The sequence below is a fragment of the Ascaphus truei genome, chromosome 2, assembly GCF_040206685.1.
Source record: "Ascaphus truei isolate aAscTru1 chromosome 2, aAscTru1.hap1, whole genome shotgun sequence".
Taxonomy (NCBI): Eukaryota; Metazoa; Chordata; class Amphibia; order Anura; family Ascaphidae; genus Ascaphus; species Ascaphus truei.
In genome coordinates, this window is record NC_134484.1 from 79,617,165 (window position 1) to 79,635,621 (window position 18,457).

The 18,457-nt window shown below is 43.1% G+C and overlaps 1 protein-coding gene across 4 annotated transcripts in view; it reads left to right on the top strand.

Annotated features, from left to right (window-relative positions):
* Nucleotides 1-18,457, top strand: part of CNGB3 (cyclic nucleotide gated channel subunit beta 3) — a 193,662-nt gene that overhangs the window by 138,501 nt on the left and 36,704 nt on the right. For all 4 annotated transcript variants that reach the window (XM_075582968.1, XM_075582972.1, XM_075582973.1 and 1 more), the window contains 4 exons: nucleotides 3,818-3,959; nucleotides 4,346-4,505; nucleotides 8,028-8,122; nucleotides 16,471-16,554. In XM_075582968.1, the coding sequence (XP_075439083.1) occupies nucleotides 3,818-3,959; nucleotides 4,346-4,505; nucleotides 8,028-8,122; nucleotides 16,471-16,554 (481 nt within the window). The remainder of the gene's footprint in view (nucleotides 1-3,817; nucleotides 3,960-4,345; nucleotides 4,506-8,027; nucleotides 8,123-16,470; nucleotides 16,555-18,457) is intronic.

Genomic DNA, 18,457 nt, shown 5'->3' on the forward strand with positions numbered 1-18,457 from the left:
CGACTACCCCTGGCTCCGTCCCACACAGCACAAAATGGCAGCAGACACTCTCCCTGTTTCCTAGTGTGCCTAGCAAAAGCCTGTCCTGTTGAGAGGTATCTCAGCAGCACCTCCAAATGTAACACTTGTTCCCTCCTGTCTGACCCACCCAATCTCACATTGGCCCGTGTGGTCTAACCGTTCCCCATTACTTGATCGTGTATGTGGTGCACCTGCAAGTAACAGTACTCCTGAGTCTCCCGCTTGATGGTATTAGGGGATGTCATCAGGATAGGTAGCTGAGGTAGTGGGTGCGAGTCCAACTTACATCATGTGCAGCGCCTCCACCTCATCAGGATCTATGCTTCCGCAGGGAGATGGTCCTGGTGAGGAACTCCTTCTCGGTGGTGACTGCCACTGTAGAGTAATCTCACACTCACACAGTGGGGGTATCTTTAACAAGGGCATCTTTATTGATGATCTGAAGATAGTAGACTGCCCTATGCTGCTTTCAGCTCTAGCCGCACATTCCTCCGTGCTGTCCCTTTGCCAGGTACTGCCTCCTAATTGGAGTGGGATCCCCTCTCCCCGTAGGGAGATCACCCCTGCGCCAGGTCCCTGGACACAGTGTGGCCTTGACAGGCTTGATCGGTTAACTCGTGCCGCTAGTTACAGCACTAATGGTCACAAAGCTATCCTGCAATCCCTTTCACAGGAGCCAAACTCTTTAGCAACAACCACTCCTAACTTGACAGTGTTGTGCCTTATATACCTCAGGGGGCAGGCACATCTCTGATGTCACTATCCAGGGACTCAGAGCATGCAGCCACTCCCATCCATACATAGGCACCTCACCAGGGTGTGAGGGAAAACCTCCATAACTACTGCTGGCATTCCTGTACTTACCAGGATTACTGCCAACAGGGAAGATGTCTGCAGTCCATTATTATGCATGGCTATTCACATCACCTAGTGACATCAGGATTCTGAGAGGAAGTGGAATAAGAGCAGCATGCGTGCTCTGGCCCCGGCGCCATCTTTAAATGCCTGAGTCCTGCGCAGCTTCATCACTGTCGAGCGACATTTAAAGATGGCATATCGTAACAGCAGGCACCGAACTCGAAGTAGAGGCGGCTGCAAGGGACATTGACTAGGGCACTGGGTCATGTGGGACATTGACCTAGTAGTGACACGGGACAGGTCCTGCATGCCCTGTCTGAGCCGCCGGTCCGTCAATGTCCCACATGGCCGAGCATCCTCATCAATGTAAATTTCCCTTGCTGCTGCTTCTGCTACCGCTCCTAGTTCAACGCCCGCCTGCCGCTCTGACGTCCCATCGTTAAATGTCCTTCGACATTGACGAGGCTGCGCAGGACTCTTTTAAATATGGCACCGGGGTAGGAGGGCTCGGAGCCCCGTTGTCGTTGGCGCCCCCGGGCAAGTGCCTGGCTAACCCGCCCCTTAATCAGGCATGTGTGTAGGATACCGTAGTGCAGCAGAGCCGCCCCCTGAATATTTCTCCTCTCATAGGAGGGAATTCTCAGCTGTGAAGAGTGCTCACTGGTTCCCTCGCACTGATCTCTTTCAGATCTCTTGGCACACATCCCTGCCTAAGCTCTGTAGGGACTCCTGTCTGCTCAGTCTCCTTAGCAGATCTGGTCTTCCTACCTCTGATCCTTGTCACTCATTGCTGTCATTTCATGTGACCTTCTATCTTCAGTAGGGGTCTCTGCGAGTTGTGGTGCTGCTGCTTCTGCTGTTACTGCTGTTTACACCTCCTACCCTTTCACCAGACTCTTTCTTCCTTCCAGTCATTGGCTAGAGGCAATTGTCCATCAATAGACTAAGGCCTCGGCCATGGTCAGCTCTTAGGCGCTGACCCGTGCTGAGGCACGCTGCTGCTCGGCACTGAGCCCCTGCAGCCGCGATGAGAGCGGCTTTAGCAGGGACTCGTGCACGCTTCTGCACACCTGCGGAAGCGTGTGTCTTAACAAATGTTATGTTTCAGAGCTCGCCGGAGCGCAGGGCTGGTCACGTGAGCGGTTCGCCCAATGAGGGCGAACCAGCTCCGTGACGTCACTGGCCCACCCCCAGACACGCCCACGGACGGCGCACGCTCTAAGGCCAGGGAAAGCACCGCTTTCCCTGAGCCTCAGCGCGCCTCCGCACGGGCAAAGTATCTATGGACTAAGCCTTATGTGTATGCAAAGGGGGTGTTACAGTTGTCAAAGGAGTTTAGATGAAGTTAATACTGGCAATGAGATTTTAAAAAATGGTTCAATATTGTAAGGTGTGTTGGTTTAATGCAGTCATGTGTTTAAGAATACATCTCTATCAAACACAGCAACCTTCCTTCTTTATCAAGAAACTATGTAGTCCCCCTGGGTCTTTAAAAACTTCAGGGGTGCATGATGTCAAGACCCCCACATTTCTTTAGGTAAGAAGATGTTACGCGTTTGTAGAACGTCCAAAGGAAAGAGGAATATGAAGTGTATGGAGTGTAAGTTTTGCTTACGTTAAAAAAAAAAAGCCGAGATACAGAATGGAGGCGAATGTTGAATATTATTGTTGCATGCAGCTGTAGATCTTGTTGTAATAGGCAGTGGAAGATGGATCAGATGGCACTAGGTTTGACGGTCAGTTATGCTGTTGGATGTGGTGGAGAAGGTGGCAATAGGCCTTGGCTAAAGCAGTAGGTCTGGCAGTGTCCTTCCAATCTGGCTGGTTGTGGTCCAGTCTTATGAAGTACCAGGCAATTATTGTTGGTGGGTATTCTTTCTCAATAATCCATCAGTAGCTAAAGCACTTTGCAATGATAAAAAAAAGATATTTATTTTCTATGGTGAGGAGAGCGGAAAGCGGCCTTAAGCTGTATTTCTACTCTCATCAGACACTCAGACCTACCCTGCATTGTCAAGGTTGCTCCACTCTGACAGTATCATGATATGGATACAAGGAAAGCACCCCGGCCTGGGAAGAATGTCACGTGGAGCATGTGTGAATTTATGGGTGTTTATTGCAAACAGAGAAAGACAGAACCCTATTACTGTACTCCAACCCAAAATATAAAATCTAACCTTATTACTGTATATATTTAAAAAAAAAAAAAAATAAGTATTAACAATCAGTATTTTAGGAGTTAAAGGCTTTTTATTTTAATTTGATTCTGGTTAACCTTTGGCAATTATAACAACATTATGTTCTCTATTGGCACCTTTTAGGGACATCATGGGATCCTTCCCATAGTCCCATCATTTAGCTTACACCTATTAGCACTATCTATCAGTCCTGGGTTGCGTTAAACCATTCTACTTTTAGTGCAGATATAGGGATCTGTCTTTCCCTCTTTCATGTTTCAATCCTCTATCCACCACCCTTTATTAGCAGTGTAGAGCTAAGTATGGTCTGTATTTGGTTTGTGTTTATTTAAGAGTTAAACCTATTCACTTCAAAAGGCTTATGGTGTACTTTACAGATACTGTGGCTTGGTGAATGAGTCCCTTAGTCTGCTGTGGAATGACCAAACCTCCTATTTAATATCTGCTTCTGTGGGTTCTCTGAGTATGACCATGTGGAAAGGGAATAAGCAAATGATGCTTCAGACTGGACGTTATATCTCCAAGAGCATTTATAGGAATTTTACTGTACAGTAGATCTCAACAGAATTTTTATTGCATAAACGAAACAGACTTTAAAGAGGTTTTGAATAATATTCTCCCAACTCCAAAAGTGGTTTAAAATAATTCTATAACATTTAACAAATAACAAATAACAAATATGATTTAGAAAACTGAAAGAATAACTCTTCTGATTTCTAATGGGGTTTTTTTATCCACAGGTATCTGAGGTGTTACTACTTTGCCGTTAGAACTTTGATCACAATTGGTGGTCTTGCCGAACCTCAAACAGTATTTGAGATACTTTTTCAGCTTTTAAATTATTTCTCTGGTGTCTTTGTCTTCTCAAGTTTAATTGGACAGGTAAACAACTACATTAATTATACCAAATCTTCCGCCATTACCGAAATAACACAACTAATATTCTGATTCAGAAATTAATGTTGATATATATTATACTTCCGACTAAATATACTGTATTATGCTTTCTATCCATAAATCGAATCTAGTTCATGCAAATGTGGTCCAGTACAAAAGAGCATCCTGAAAGATTAAAAACATTCTTTAACATGAGCTCCAGTTACTACAGTATATTGCAATGGAAACCAGATTTTTATTTTCAACCTACAATACTCATGTAAATTGCCTTTGCACCTTAATTTGATGTAGAGCCTTCATGTATATTGCTTGAAATTTTTTGAAACGTTATACTACAAGATGTTTAATCTTTTAAATCCCATTTTTTTTAGATGAGGGATGTGATTGGAGCAGCAACTGCAGGTCAAAGCTATTACCGAGCCGCTGTAGATAATACCATCTCTTATATGAACACATACAACATCCCTAAAGTTGTGCAGAATCGTGTGCGGACCTGGTATGAATACACATGGGACTCACAACGAATGTTAGGTATGGACATGAACAGAAATAGGCAAACAGTCAAGGTTGATGTGATTTTTTATAAAAATACATTTATATGGAAATGGCTGTAATTTTTATGGGAACTACAAGCCATCTGCAATACAGGACATGAGCGTGCAGGGCCATAGACATCTTTCCCTTATATGTCATGTACATTCTATAAGAGGAAACAAAACCTGTGGATAATCTATGGAAAGAGAGAGCAAATTCTGTCATTTGTCAATTAATTAAAATGACCCATTGGTAGACCGTTTAATTCCCTTTTAAACTTGGCTATCAATCTCTTTGATGAAAACGTTGTATGGTGCTCTAAAGAATACAGCAAACACTACACGTGTCTTGATTGTAGAAAAGTGGATTAACCCAATAAAGGATATGCATATGAAATGTCCAGAAGATGCATGTAAACACTACAATCCCACAATGCACTGTAGTAAGGATGTTTGAGTAGTTAGCATCTATATGAAAGGAACAATCATAATAAATAAAGTCCAGAACTATCCTGGAGAGACTCACATGGGAAGGTGTCCATGATGAAAAGTGGGTCCTCAGGTGTCCAGGTGTCCACGGGTTAACTGTGCCTCCGCCTGTTGAAGAGCAAATGTAGCAAAGGAGGGGAGAAAACGGAGCACTAGATCCACGAGGCTATGCCAAAAAATGCAAGGATGCGTTCCCACAGTGCAGGCTTATTTAATGGGTCAGATACAAAAAAGATACACACCAACGCGTTTCGGACTATAACAAGTCCTTTCTCAAGGTGAATAAAATCAATCTCTTTAGTTATATTGTTATCACATCTCTTAATACTAAATTGCCTACTGCATATGCATTTGATTGTGGGTGATTCACAATTTCAGCATTAAGAAGTTCATTATAGGGCTATTTTTCGGTTATGTATGTAATGTTTTCTGCAGTGGGTTGGCGCCTGAAGAAATGAAAGTTACTTAGACATTATGTCCACGTTATATTACTATTTTAATGACTAATCATTTTTTCCAATGCTACAATGTACAGATGTACTGTAGGCAGGGCCACAGACAGTAGGGGGGGGGAGCGCTGGGACAAATGTCCCGGGCCTGGCAACTGTGGGGGGCTGGCCTACGCAAGAAGTTGAGCCCAAGAAGAGGTTGGACCCAACATCCGCATCCAGCTGCCAGACCAAACCCCAACTTTCACTAGCTGCAGACCTGGCCTTCACTGCAAGACCCATACCTGCATGTGCAGGTCAGCAGCAGAAGTTGGGCCCATACCCGACTGTGGGATTGGTGTCGCTCTGGAGGCTTGGAGGCTTCTTGTGTGTGTGTGTATTATGGGAGGGGGGTGTGAGGAAGGGATTGGGAGGTTATTGAGTGTGGGGAGGAGTGTTTGAGTGTGGGGAGGTGGGGTTAGTGAGTGAGAAGGGGGGAGTGGAAGAAAAAGAGGGTGGTCTCGCAAGACTTGAGTAATTCATTAGCCAGTGGTCTGATACTAATCCTCAGAAAAATATTTGAGTCTTCCTAAGCAGCATTCAAGGAACTAATCGTAAAGGTCAACCAGCACATTTTGTCTGACCGTGACATACATGAACTTTTTCCCTAAAATATAATAAAATAATTATGTCTCGCAAGACCACCGACACAGGGAAGGCCCTGGAAAAGCTGTCTGTGGCTCTGAGGAAGAGAATTGTGTGTGGGGATGGGGGATTAAGTGTGAGAGGGGGTGGGATTTGGGAGGGATGGAGATTGAGTGAGAGAGGGGCATTGAGAGAGAAGGAGGGTGGGAGAGTGAGCAATAGAAGTGGTGTAAGGGGGAGATCTGGAGGAGTGAGTGATGGAGAGGCAGAGGGAGAGGTTGGCTGTAAGAGGGAAAGAGGGAGATGTGCAGGTGTGAGAGGGAGGGGGAGATTAGTGGTGTAAGAGAGGAGGTGGAGTGAGAGAGACACAGGTATAGTGTTTGAAAATGGGGAGAGAAATAGAAGGGGTGCGAGTAAGGAGGTGTACGTGAGAAGGGGGGAGTGTAAGAGAAAGAGGGGGGTCTCACAAGACCATCGACACAGGGGAGGCCCGGAAAACTGTCTGTGGTCCTGACTATAGGCAAGCTTAATGTTCCTGTGCCATTAATTGCACATAAACTTGTACAAATGTTGCAATTTTTTTTATATAGCTTAAAAAAAGAATCCAGTACAGTATGGTAACAATGTACATGCTATGTACATTACCAGTAATAAGGGTGGACTCTGCTTGCACAAAACTGTCACAGACTTTGTGCAATTCGGAGCATGCTTTTCCGTGCAGAGAATGTTAACGGCTTGTGCGCTCAAATTTTTGCCGTGGCCTTACACCATTTTGTTTATGTATGCGACTGTGCATTGTCGACGAGAACTACAATCTGTCAAGAAACAATCCCTGGCACAATCCTGCAACAACAAGAACCAACACTTGACTCACCCGAAAACATAACCAAATATCTTTTAAAACCCACCACACGTTCACGATCTGCTGGAGCAGCAGATAACATGTGATGGACAGTACGCCCAACCTTTGTGATATCCGCCTACTGAAAATACAGATGCAGCGGCCAGTATTCAAACATTTCACAGAGACGTTTTCGTGTGCTCTGCTGTATTCCACGCGGCCAATCACACAACGCACACGTGTTTATCGCGGTTGCTTTGTTTGAATTTCATGGATTATGGTTTCTTTGGGTGCAATTCTTCGCGGATCCGTGGCAGAAATGAATGAATTGTAATGTGTACAGTACTGTGCTTCTGTGCTACTGTGTCAATTTCAGGTGTTGGAAGAAATCCTCGCCATGACATGGGTATTCCGAGGTATACAACGCGTGAAATGTTCGAAGAACGGCCGCCTCATCTGTATTACTGATTGGCATGGTGCAACATGCAACCCTGAGGTGACCACTAAATGCCTGTAACTGCGCCCTGTGCCGCGAGCGTCCCGAATAGGATTCTCAGCCGTAATGGGCTGCAAAACCTTGGACATTCTACTACAGATCCTTGGCAAGTTTGACAATATGGAGCTACACTCAATCTATGGCTTGTACAAATGCAGCCACGAGTATCTGAACACTTGTCTTGGAAAATCTGGGGCAATCGCCCAGTAATGCTGCAACATTTCTGTGATATTTCTGCAGACAGACTAATGGCCCATCGGATTAACACAACGGGGTTTGAATTCAAACTGAATGGGACTGCCAGGGACCCACTGTGTTAATCCGATGGGCTATTAGTCTGTCTGCAGAAATATCACAGAAATGTTGCAGTATTTTTGGGAGATTGCCTCAGATTTTCCCAGGCAAGTGTTCAGATACTCGTTGATGCATCTGTATATCAATTTAAGATGAATTTTGTTCAGTTTAAGACATAAGATTTTTTACACTGTAAAGATATTTGTGCTAAAACCCTTTCATTTACACAATAATGGTTGCTATATCTCTGCATGAATGTTTGTAACTACAATTTTAAACAAATTGAGATACATGCAACAGATCCTTCTATTTGGATAATTCTTGCAGATGACTCGCTACTGGAGGAAATGCCAACAAAGATGCAGTTGGCTATCGCAATTGATATAACCTATACCATTGTCAACAAAGTGGACTTATTTAAAGTAAGTTTCTTTTAAAAGAAATAAAGGATTAAATGCGCTTCAATAAAACATCACATTGTCAGTTTTTACAGTATGGCCCAGATGCACGGAGCAAGTTATATTACCTAAAACAGCAATGGACATTATATTCACTGATATGCTAGTTTTAATATAACCTCACTCTCCCCTCTACAGCAAAACCCATATTTTAGGGTCTTGATGGGAGTAATAGCCATATTTAGGTATCGATATATAAACCTAACTAACAATGTTAATTCCGTGTATTAACCTTAATGGACTAACCTAATATTCGGGGAAATGTCTTTTTTGTAAATCGTTAGCTTTAGCAGCCATACAAATGTAATGTTCTTCAAAGGAGTAAAACTGGGTTAATGTTAGGTTATTCACTTTAGTGGATAAGTGTTACTATTAACCTAACTGTAACGTTAAACTAAATCACCTAACAGAGCTTAGTGTACCTGGGCCTGTGTGTAATACTGGGAAATGTCCCCAAATTAAAAGCTAGGTAATACGTGAGATGTTCAAATAATAGAAAAAGAACCTGTGGAAGAGGCAGGAGAAAGGCCCCAGGTTGCAAGCCCTCTACACTCTGTAATGGAACAAAAGGCAGTTTCAACAGTAAGTATAATTCCCCAAGGATGGAAGAGGGTGTATCTGTCAGACAATTCCAGATTATCAATATAATATCTGGAGAGTGATCTGCTGACCCCTAGGGGTTGTAATGTAAAGATTGTTTAGGTTAAACTTAACTCTTTAATTAATAAATCACTAAAATAATGCGGTGTCAATTAAAAGAACTAATAAATGGGCGTACGGAACGTATATTCACAGTGGGTTCGACTCCCAAAACTAGCAGGATACACCAAACAGTGGTGCGCACAAATCACCAGCAGGTGTACACATAAATATGTGCCTATGCTGTCATGATAAATAGCAAAGCAATTGCAGTTCCGCTGTGTCAGCAAGTGGAAGGAGAGCAGTAACAAGTACTATCCATAGTTGGTTGAATTCAGAATTGAAAATTCATTGTCAATTAGACTTCATGGACAAAAACTGCCTCACTTTGTGAACTGTAAAAGGGTGTACAAAAATCACCAGCATACATACACATAAAGATGTGCCTAAACTATCATAATAGATAGCACAGCATTTACAGGTCTGTTCTGTCAGCAGGTAAAAGGAGAGCAATAGCAGATTATATCAATCATGCTACTATCCATAGTTGGTTAAAATCCAATTGAAGAAACATTGTCAATGTAGACTGCATGGACAGAAAATGCCTCACTTCGTAAACTGTTCTCTGCCAGTGACAAAATATTCTAGCATAGTTTACAACAGCATTAACTTGTGTACACCAGTGTTCAGGGCTAACTGTCCTTTTACATACATGACCCTGCAATGTAAGGTGGGGTAAGGGGTGGGGAATAAAAATCTACACTTATGGCTAATCTTACCCTGGTCCGACACTGGGATTGTGTGCATCCGCTGGGGATCGTGGTGAAGAGCTCCTGTGTCGGTATAGCTGTGTACCGGATTGCCGGTCTCAGTGGAGGAGTATCGGTAACATAGTGTGTGAAGTCATGTGAATGTGCTCACAAGTTACATTTTTATTTGATATATAGAAAATATATATATATCCAAATTTAGCGTTTTTGGTGTCGCAGACCAACATGCGGCAATCTGCAGCACTTAAAGCAATACATTTTGCCACCCGGGGGGACTAACTCTGCAGGAGTCCACACTTCTGAATGTGACCCCCACAGCAGTAATCCTTGCCAATCAGACAGTCTTGACAGAGACATGGCACAGAGCAGTTTCCGTGAGTCCCAGGTCCCAGAGCATCTCAGAAGATAAAAAGCAGTCTCAGTCCCTTGACGATGTAATGCCCGAATATGGATATCTACATAATGAGGGGAAATAGTATAGGAGGAGCGGGAAGGGGTGCCACCACCTACGAGTCTTTTTTTTTTTTTTACATCGGCTCGTGCACTCATATTTTTGCTGTGGCCTTACACCATATTGTTTATGTATGCGTCTGTGCATTGTCGACGAGAACTACAATCTGTCAAGAAACAATTCCTGAATAGAGGAAAGCAGAGATCCCTGCTGATGCACTCACTTGAGTCAAAATAATAAAGTTTTAATAAACACATAGAAAACAGAAAAAAATCAACTATTTAAAACCTGTGGTAGCGCATGTACTATCAGACAAGAGTGAGCAAATTCTCACTCAGGGCAGAGAAAAACTGTAAAACCTATTAAATAACAGGTAAGTCCCCAAACAAATCAAGGGGCCTTGGTCTGGCAGTGGGTAAGGAAAATGCAGAATCACTGCATAAATCACTACAGAGTTACCAAGTGCAGGCTACTGTAGTAATGGTGACATGTGCTGAGATACATTGAATCTAAGTATCAAATTGTTACCTTCTCAGGGCTGCAACTCACAGTCTGGGTATGACACTTTCAAAATAGCATTCTGTGGCTGATAGCTATTCCACAGACATGTATACTGAGTACCCCAAGCCACACTGACATCCAGCAGTACCCCCCGTGAGAGCTGTAATAGCCTCTGATTCTAGCTAGTGGGATCCTGCACGGCCCACATCTTTATTAGCTAAACTAGGAGCAAATCCTTCAGACCGTGGATGAAGACTGACCAGGCTACTGCTAGCCTGGTCGCGCTATGACGTCACCCGACACGTGTTTAGTTCCAGGGTGAAACTTTTTCGGGGGTGGGCGGACCTTGCTCCTGGATGTTATTTATACACAAATGTTGTCATGGCAACCTGTAATGTTGCCCGTGTATAGACAGCAATGCACCCTGGAACGAAACACGTGTCGGGTGACGTCATAGCGCGACCAGGCTAGCAGTAGCCTGCACTTGGTAACTCTGTAGTGATTTATGCAGTGCTTCTGCATTTTCCCTACCCATTGCCAGACCAAGACCCCTTGATTTGTTTGGGGACTTACCCCTCTTTATTCTTTGGAGTAATACACTGTAACATACTTACCTGTTATTTAATAGGTTTTACAATTTTTCTCTGCCCTGAGTGAGAATCTGCTCACTCTTGTTTGATAGTACATGCGCTACCACAGGTTTTAAATATTTGATTTTTTTTCTGTTTTCTATGTGTTTATTAAAACTTTATTATTTTGACTCAAGTGAGTGCATCAGCAGGGATCTCTGCTTTCCTCTATTCATGTACCCCTCAATCCCAGATAGCACCACTGTTAGTTTCTCCTCCCATAATCACTAGCTGAGCAGGGTTTATCCCCTTCTCTCCCCCCACCCCTATATTCAAGAAACAATCCCTGGCACAATCCTGCAACAACAAGAACCAACACTTGACTCACCCGAAAACATAACCAAATATCTTTTAAAACCCACCACACGTTCACGATCTGCTGGAGCAGCAGATAACATGTGATGGACAGAACGCCCAACCATGGTGATATCCGCCTACTGAAATTACTCCCGATGGCATGGCGCAACATCCCACCCTGAGGTGACCACTAAATGCCTGTAATTGCGCCACGTGCCGCGAGCGTCCCGAATAGGATTCTCAGCCATTATGGGATGCAGAACCACCGCTCCAGACATGTGCGGCTCCTCTGAGGTTGCTCTGGTGCCACTGCTACACCTGCAAGCAAGGTAAATATTATTGGGACATACCCAATTTTAGCAAGCTCAAAACCCAGGCTCCCACAGTATTATGTGTATATATATATATATATATATATATATATATATATATATATATATATATATATATATATATATATATATATATATATATATATATATATTTGTGTCTACTGGAGAGCTACTGAGAAAGTGACCTCAAATATACACCAGTAAACAAAGAAGCCCCAATGCACATCCAATATAACTAATTATTTAGATCATTACTATATGTTTTTTTCTGTGTTCTTTTAAAAATATATATTATTAGTAAGAATGGGTCATGTAGTTCAATCCTTTGCCCAAAAATTTCAAGCCTGCAACCACATCAAGGTAACCCTATCAGCAGGTGCGAACAACGAGCTGCACCTCTATGAGGCAGGCCATAGAGCGTGCGATGAAGGACGACGGCATGGCTGAATTGTGAGCCGACCCAAAAATGTGATTTTGACGCGCGATGGCTGGGTCATGTGAGCGGTTCAGCCAATGAGGGCAAACCAGCTTTGTGATGTCACAGCCACACCTCCGCCACGCCTCCCCGTCGCGAGCGGTTTCAGTCCACAGATCACTCGGGCAACAGGCGCACATGACACAAGTTGCTCCGTCGTGCGCACGCCCTCTATAGCCAAGGCCTAAGGGGTTAAGATATAGGCACACAATACAGTATGTGCGAGCTGCAGTTACAACTAGTTAAAGCGCGTCAAAATCAAAATTTTGGGTCGGCTCAAAATTACTACTTATGGTAGTAAATGGAATGAATATATTAAAACTACAAAAATCGACCCATTTTATGGAGCGAAATACAAAGGTGGGAACTGGAGAGCAAATGTAACACCTAGATATAAAGTGCAGATAGCAACTAGAGAACATTGTAAGTAAAGAGGAATAACTAAAAACAAAGGTTAAAAATGAAATGGACCATGTCACAGAAAAGGGGTAAAAAGAAACCCCTCATTCAAACCTTTAGTGGACAGGGTCTGCAGGTCGTAGATCCACCTAGAATCCCTCTGCAGTTGGATCCTTTTCCAGTCGCCCTGTTTTTGACCATCTTCATATGATCTATGCCAAAGAATTTAAGGACTTGCATATTGCCCTCGTGCATCATTTATATGCCTAGCTATTTGGTGTTTCCAAATGATTGCGAATAGACCCCACATGCTCCAAGACCAAGCGTCTTAGTTGGCGGTGGGTCTTCCCCACATATTTTTTGCCACAATCACATGAGGCCATATAAATGACCACAATAGTTGTGCAATTAATAAAAGGTCCTGATCGGATATTCTTTGGTATTATTCCAATAGTGGAATAATTTGGTAGGCAGCATGAAGGCGCAAGCCTTGCACTTCCCGCATTTAAATGATCCATTCGGTATATTCGTCAGCCACGTTTTAGAAACTGGTGTAGTATAGTGACTATGGACGAGTAGGTCTTTTAAATTCCTCATCCTTCTGCTTACCAATGTTGATCTGGATTTGAGTACCAGACACAAGTCCTCATCGGCAAGCAGAAGGTGCCAATGAATAATATTAGATAACAGATGAGACCACGAGTATTCTAAAGCTTGCCTTAAACTAGCCCAGTTACATTCAATGTGTAACCTGGCTAGTTTAAGGCAAGTTTAAGGCATTTCTGCATTGAATAATGACCCATAGCATTAACACAGCAGGGGTCCCTGGCAGTCCCTTGGGGCTGCCAGGGACCCACGCCGTTAATCTGATGCAGAATCAATGCAGAAATGCTGGGTCTAGTTTAAGGCAAGTTAAAGGCATGTATCCAGCATGTACCTGGGTGTACCTGGGTCTTTTTGGCGAATGTCACTGGTTTGTGTTAGAATAACCGTGGGCACTACAGTATCTGAGACGACTGAAACGGCCATCGGGATCGCTGCCCTATACTAGTGTTGGACCGGGTACTTACCTATGGTCCGGGGTTGGAGAGCATAGAATGGTCGAGGTCCGTAAGCCGTGGTCGTCTAGTAGAGAGCGTAGAATGGTCGAGGTCCGTAAGCCGTGGTCGTGGAGTAGAGAGCGTAGAAGTCCGTTAAACAAGCCAAGGTCCAGGGAAACAAGAAGAGGCAGGTCAGGCACAAGCAGGGTCACGAGAGGAATAAGGATACCGACAGGAACAAGTACTCAGGCTGCGAATGAGCACGGTGCATAGAAAGGTCTATGCTCAGCAACAACCAGAGGGCGGAATGAGAATATATGCAGGTGAGAACCAATGAGGGAGAGGGGGAAGGAGTGGCTCATATGTAGGTAGAGCGATAATAGGCTGAGGCTGGATGTGGCACAGGTGTAGCCCAGAGATTAGTGCAGGCGTTATTGCAGAAGCTAGTGCCTTTAAATGGTGTGTGCGCGCCCGAGACCGGAGCACAACGCGCCAAGATGCGCACATGGACTTGACCCGCTGCGTGTCCCCGAAAGGCGGGAGCGACACGCCAACTCGTCGTGGGCCGGTGGAGGAGTGGGGGACGTGACTGCGCGGGCAGCCACGGCGGGACGTGGACGCTGGTAGGTAGGAAGGTGCAGGGACCGGAGGTGCGGTCCTGACAGTTACATACCCATTTTGAGTATGGATTTTCATTTATTATAGTATCAATTATAGAGTGGTCGTGGGAGGGGGAAGCTTGCTTAGGAGCTCCCTTCCTCCTTGTAGACTCATCTGCCTATTTGTGTCAGGCTAACCAGCCCCACTGTGAGCTACAGTCATTTAGTACTGCATTGGAGTCTTTACTCTTGAAGCCCATTCTTTGCTCTGGGGAGTTTTTTAATACCCCTTATTATAGCTTTATATCATTAATAAAAGTGTTTTTATCATATACAGTACATCATATCATTACCACTATTGGGTATTCTGAGCTCTACCTTTTCATGTTTGGTTCATACAGTTAGGGTTTAACTATGGTGTGATTGATTGCTGTTATGTAGGGGGACCACTTGGGTCAATTGCTTACCAGTTTTTCAATTGTGTTCATTGTTTGTCTTCCCCACTGCACTATTCACCATATTTATCTTGGTTTCTTAAGGAGTGCTGGTGTCTTATATGTTGTAAGGAACAGAACCTGATGCATTCAATTATAATAAGTAGATTTCATACCCAACTCCCTCTTCCCCAAATTGCGCATATACAATGCCTCTGTCAGCCTCAATTTACAGCAAAAAAACAATGATTCAAGAAGTGCTACTCAATGAGACACCCTTCATGCGGAGTAACTTAGACAGGCCTTAAAGAGCCATATTTACTAACCAGTGCTGGAAGGGGGTTTATTGTATAGCACTACATAATAAATATGGCATAATATATTGTGAGACTGATACTCTGCCTTCTTAATATAATCTGCACTTCAACAACAATCCTACAACTGTTATAACTTGACTTTCTAAATGCTCTGACAACGTGTACACATCTATAGACTCTGTTTCTAAGTTGCTGCTTAATCTTCAGTGCTACATTGCCCTCCCAGGCCTGATTTAAAACCCTTCTCTTTCAACTCTTACCCTTCAATACCTGGGAAGTCTCTCCTCCTGCCTCTGATTATGCCCTCCCTATTGCTTTTTTTTGTAAGCTGTTGTCTCACTCCTTTGTAAACTTTTCTGTTCTCTCAACTTCCCCACTCCCCTCCTTCCATCCACATTTCTTCATCTCTCCTCCCCTCTACCTATTCGTGTGCCCATAAACTGGACCACTATTTACACGCCTCTTTCCCAACAACTTCTATACCCCTCAATATAAAGCACCTTCACAAATATTCTCTCTCTCTCTCATCTCTCATCTCTCTCTCATCTCTCTCATATATATCTCTCTCTCTCTCATACTGTATCTCTCTCATATCTATCTCTCATATCTCTCCTAATCCTGGGCCCATCCATATACACACCTGCTCTCACCCACGCCTCCCCGACACATCTTTCCCTGCTTGGTATTAACCCATCTGATTTAATACCAAAAACCTGAAAACTCAATCGCAAAAGAAGCATCCCAATTGCCTGCACTCATGGCTACTGTTCCATACTCAGTCACTACCTACCAACCATTGTGGCCAAGCACTGCCATCTATTGCGCTTATTCCCTCACCTGCTGTCTCTAAGTCTCCCAGCATACCACTTAGATTGTAAGCTCTTCGGGGCAGGGATTTCCTTTCCTGTTGCCTGAATTTGCTGCGTTTATTGTATTATTATAATTCCCTGTACTCTATTGGCTTTGTGAAGCGCTGAGAACACTGTTGGCCTATATACTGTAAATAAAGCTATACATACAGTACATCTGAGAGCATTTAGGTACAACTATACACACTGAAGTAACATACGTCGCCTCTCCCATTAATGAGTAATTTTTGCACAAATAATGAGAAAAACGAAAGTTCTCCTGTTACCATATGTTTCAAAGCATCTACAGTACGTTGAAGCTCAAATTAATTTGCACCAGCAAGTCCAGCATTGATGTAAAGTATTGCATTAATGGGAGCAGTAATGTCTCCTACTGTACATCTGTAGCTCAGCAGAATGGACATTGTGTTAAGGGTGTGGGACTACACACAGTATGTATTATTGCTTTACATCAGAAATGTCATTAAAAGAGTATGTGTATGAATATGCAATGTTTTGCTGGTACTTTTTACCCCAAGTGGGTTTATTATAGTAATCAACAACAATTTTTTTTTTAACAGGGTTGCGACTCACAAATGATTCATGAGCTATTACTGAGACTGAAATCCATCGTCTATTTACCAGGCGATTTTGTATGCAAAAAAGTGAGTGAAAACATACCTTGTGTTCCAAAATATTTAACAGGATTTTTGTTGACATCTTCTTTGCAATTGGATTTTTAATGCATTTATGTACAACCAACTCAAAATTTCCACCTCAGTAAGAATATGCAATTTGTCTGACTACTGATGCATACATTAACAGTGAAATGTAACAGTGTATTTAATACATACAGAATGTGAGTAGGCGTCCCTAAAAAATTATTTTGCCTCAATCATTTTTAAATATAAATGCTAGTTAATTGCATGGTAAAATATTTGGTTACGTTGAAAAACTTGATTATAATATATAATATTTCAACTAAAAATACTGTATATATCAGAACTGAAATACCATAAACTGCATCTCTAAAGATCTTTGAGTGCTAAGCAGTTCTCCGTAGGGCTAATCACTTATGTGGAGTTTTCTACAGCTATTAAATGTCAAACGTAGTTTAGTGAGAAACAAAATAAAAACACACTTTGGTAGTAGAAAAACATTTATTATTACTTATAATTATAGCTTTTCCTTTAACTTGAACTGGAAATCATTTTAAACACAGGGTGTTTACAGCAAAATGACAGTACAAAACATGGGAAATGTTCTATAATAGAAGCTTTTATGCAGACATCTATTTTATACATTTGACAGCTTTGCAAAGGGCATCTTCACATTGAAAGATGTAACCTTCAGAACGATGTGAATACCAACAGCAAAAGTGTTCTTTTTAAAAGGCAAGGGATAATCATTAAAAAGACATAGTGGCTATGATTTGGACGTACAGTGGAAGGCCTCTTTTGAATGCCAATAGTATATATTATCTAACAATTAACCGACCAGAGCCCAGGGACAGAGTCCTGTTAGAGTATCCGTGGTCAGTAAGCAGGCAAAGGGTCAGGGCAGGCGGCAGTGGTGCAGAATCCAGGCGACGGGCAAAAGGTCAGGGCAGACACAAGGCAGCGAGGTCGGGGTCACAGTCTGGGGTCAGCAACATGAATTCCAAATGATCAGGGAAGCCGCAGGGATAGGCAAGCCACAGAAACAGGCTGGCCTCTGGAACTGGAATGCCACAGGGATAGGCAAGCCACAGGGAAGGCTCAGGAATGGGGACGGGGAAGGCTAAGGAACTGGGAAGGCTCAGGAACTAGAACCCAGGGTGGCCAGGAACACAGTGAAAAGTATGCCATGCTCAGGCAGGGGCTGGAATTCACTGGCTGCTAAACAGGTGCATCCAATATAGCAGCCTACCAGTAATCAAAATGTCCACAGCAGCCAGTTAAGGGCGGGTTCCAGCCAAAGCCTGGACTGGAACCCTTACAGAAAGAGAGAATGATGGGTAAGGGAAAGAGAGAATGGGGGCAGAGTGAGAGACAAAATGCAGGGGGGGGGGAATTTCAGAGAAAATGGTGGGGGAAGAGAGAAAGAGAGAGAGAATGAGGGGGGTAATTTGGGGAAGGGCACAAGAATGGGGGGAGCGAGGTAGAGCATCAATAATACAGCATAAAGGGGGATGCTATTAAACAAATATAATTATAATATTTCTTTTTTTAGTGGTATTATTTGTTGCATAAATATTTTTTTAATATGTCCCGATTTTTAATTTTGAAAATCTGGTCACCCTACTTCTTAGGCAATAACTGTTTTCCTCTATTTCACACAATATTCTTCCAACTCTTAGTGTCACAAAATGTGTTATGTTATACATGTCATGCAATGTTTCCCACACTCTTTCTACTATATATCACTATCTCTTTCTCACTCTCCCGCGCTCTTCATTGCTTCCTGTAACAGTTTGTCATTCCGTCGTAATGTTGAGGCATAACCCATCGGAGTAGTGAGTGTACAGTATGTGTAAATGAAGCTTCAGATTGAACTTATCTGCATACTTTATACTAGAAAGCTAGGAGA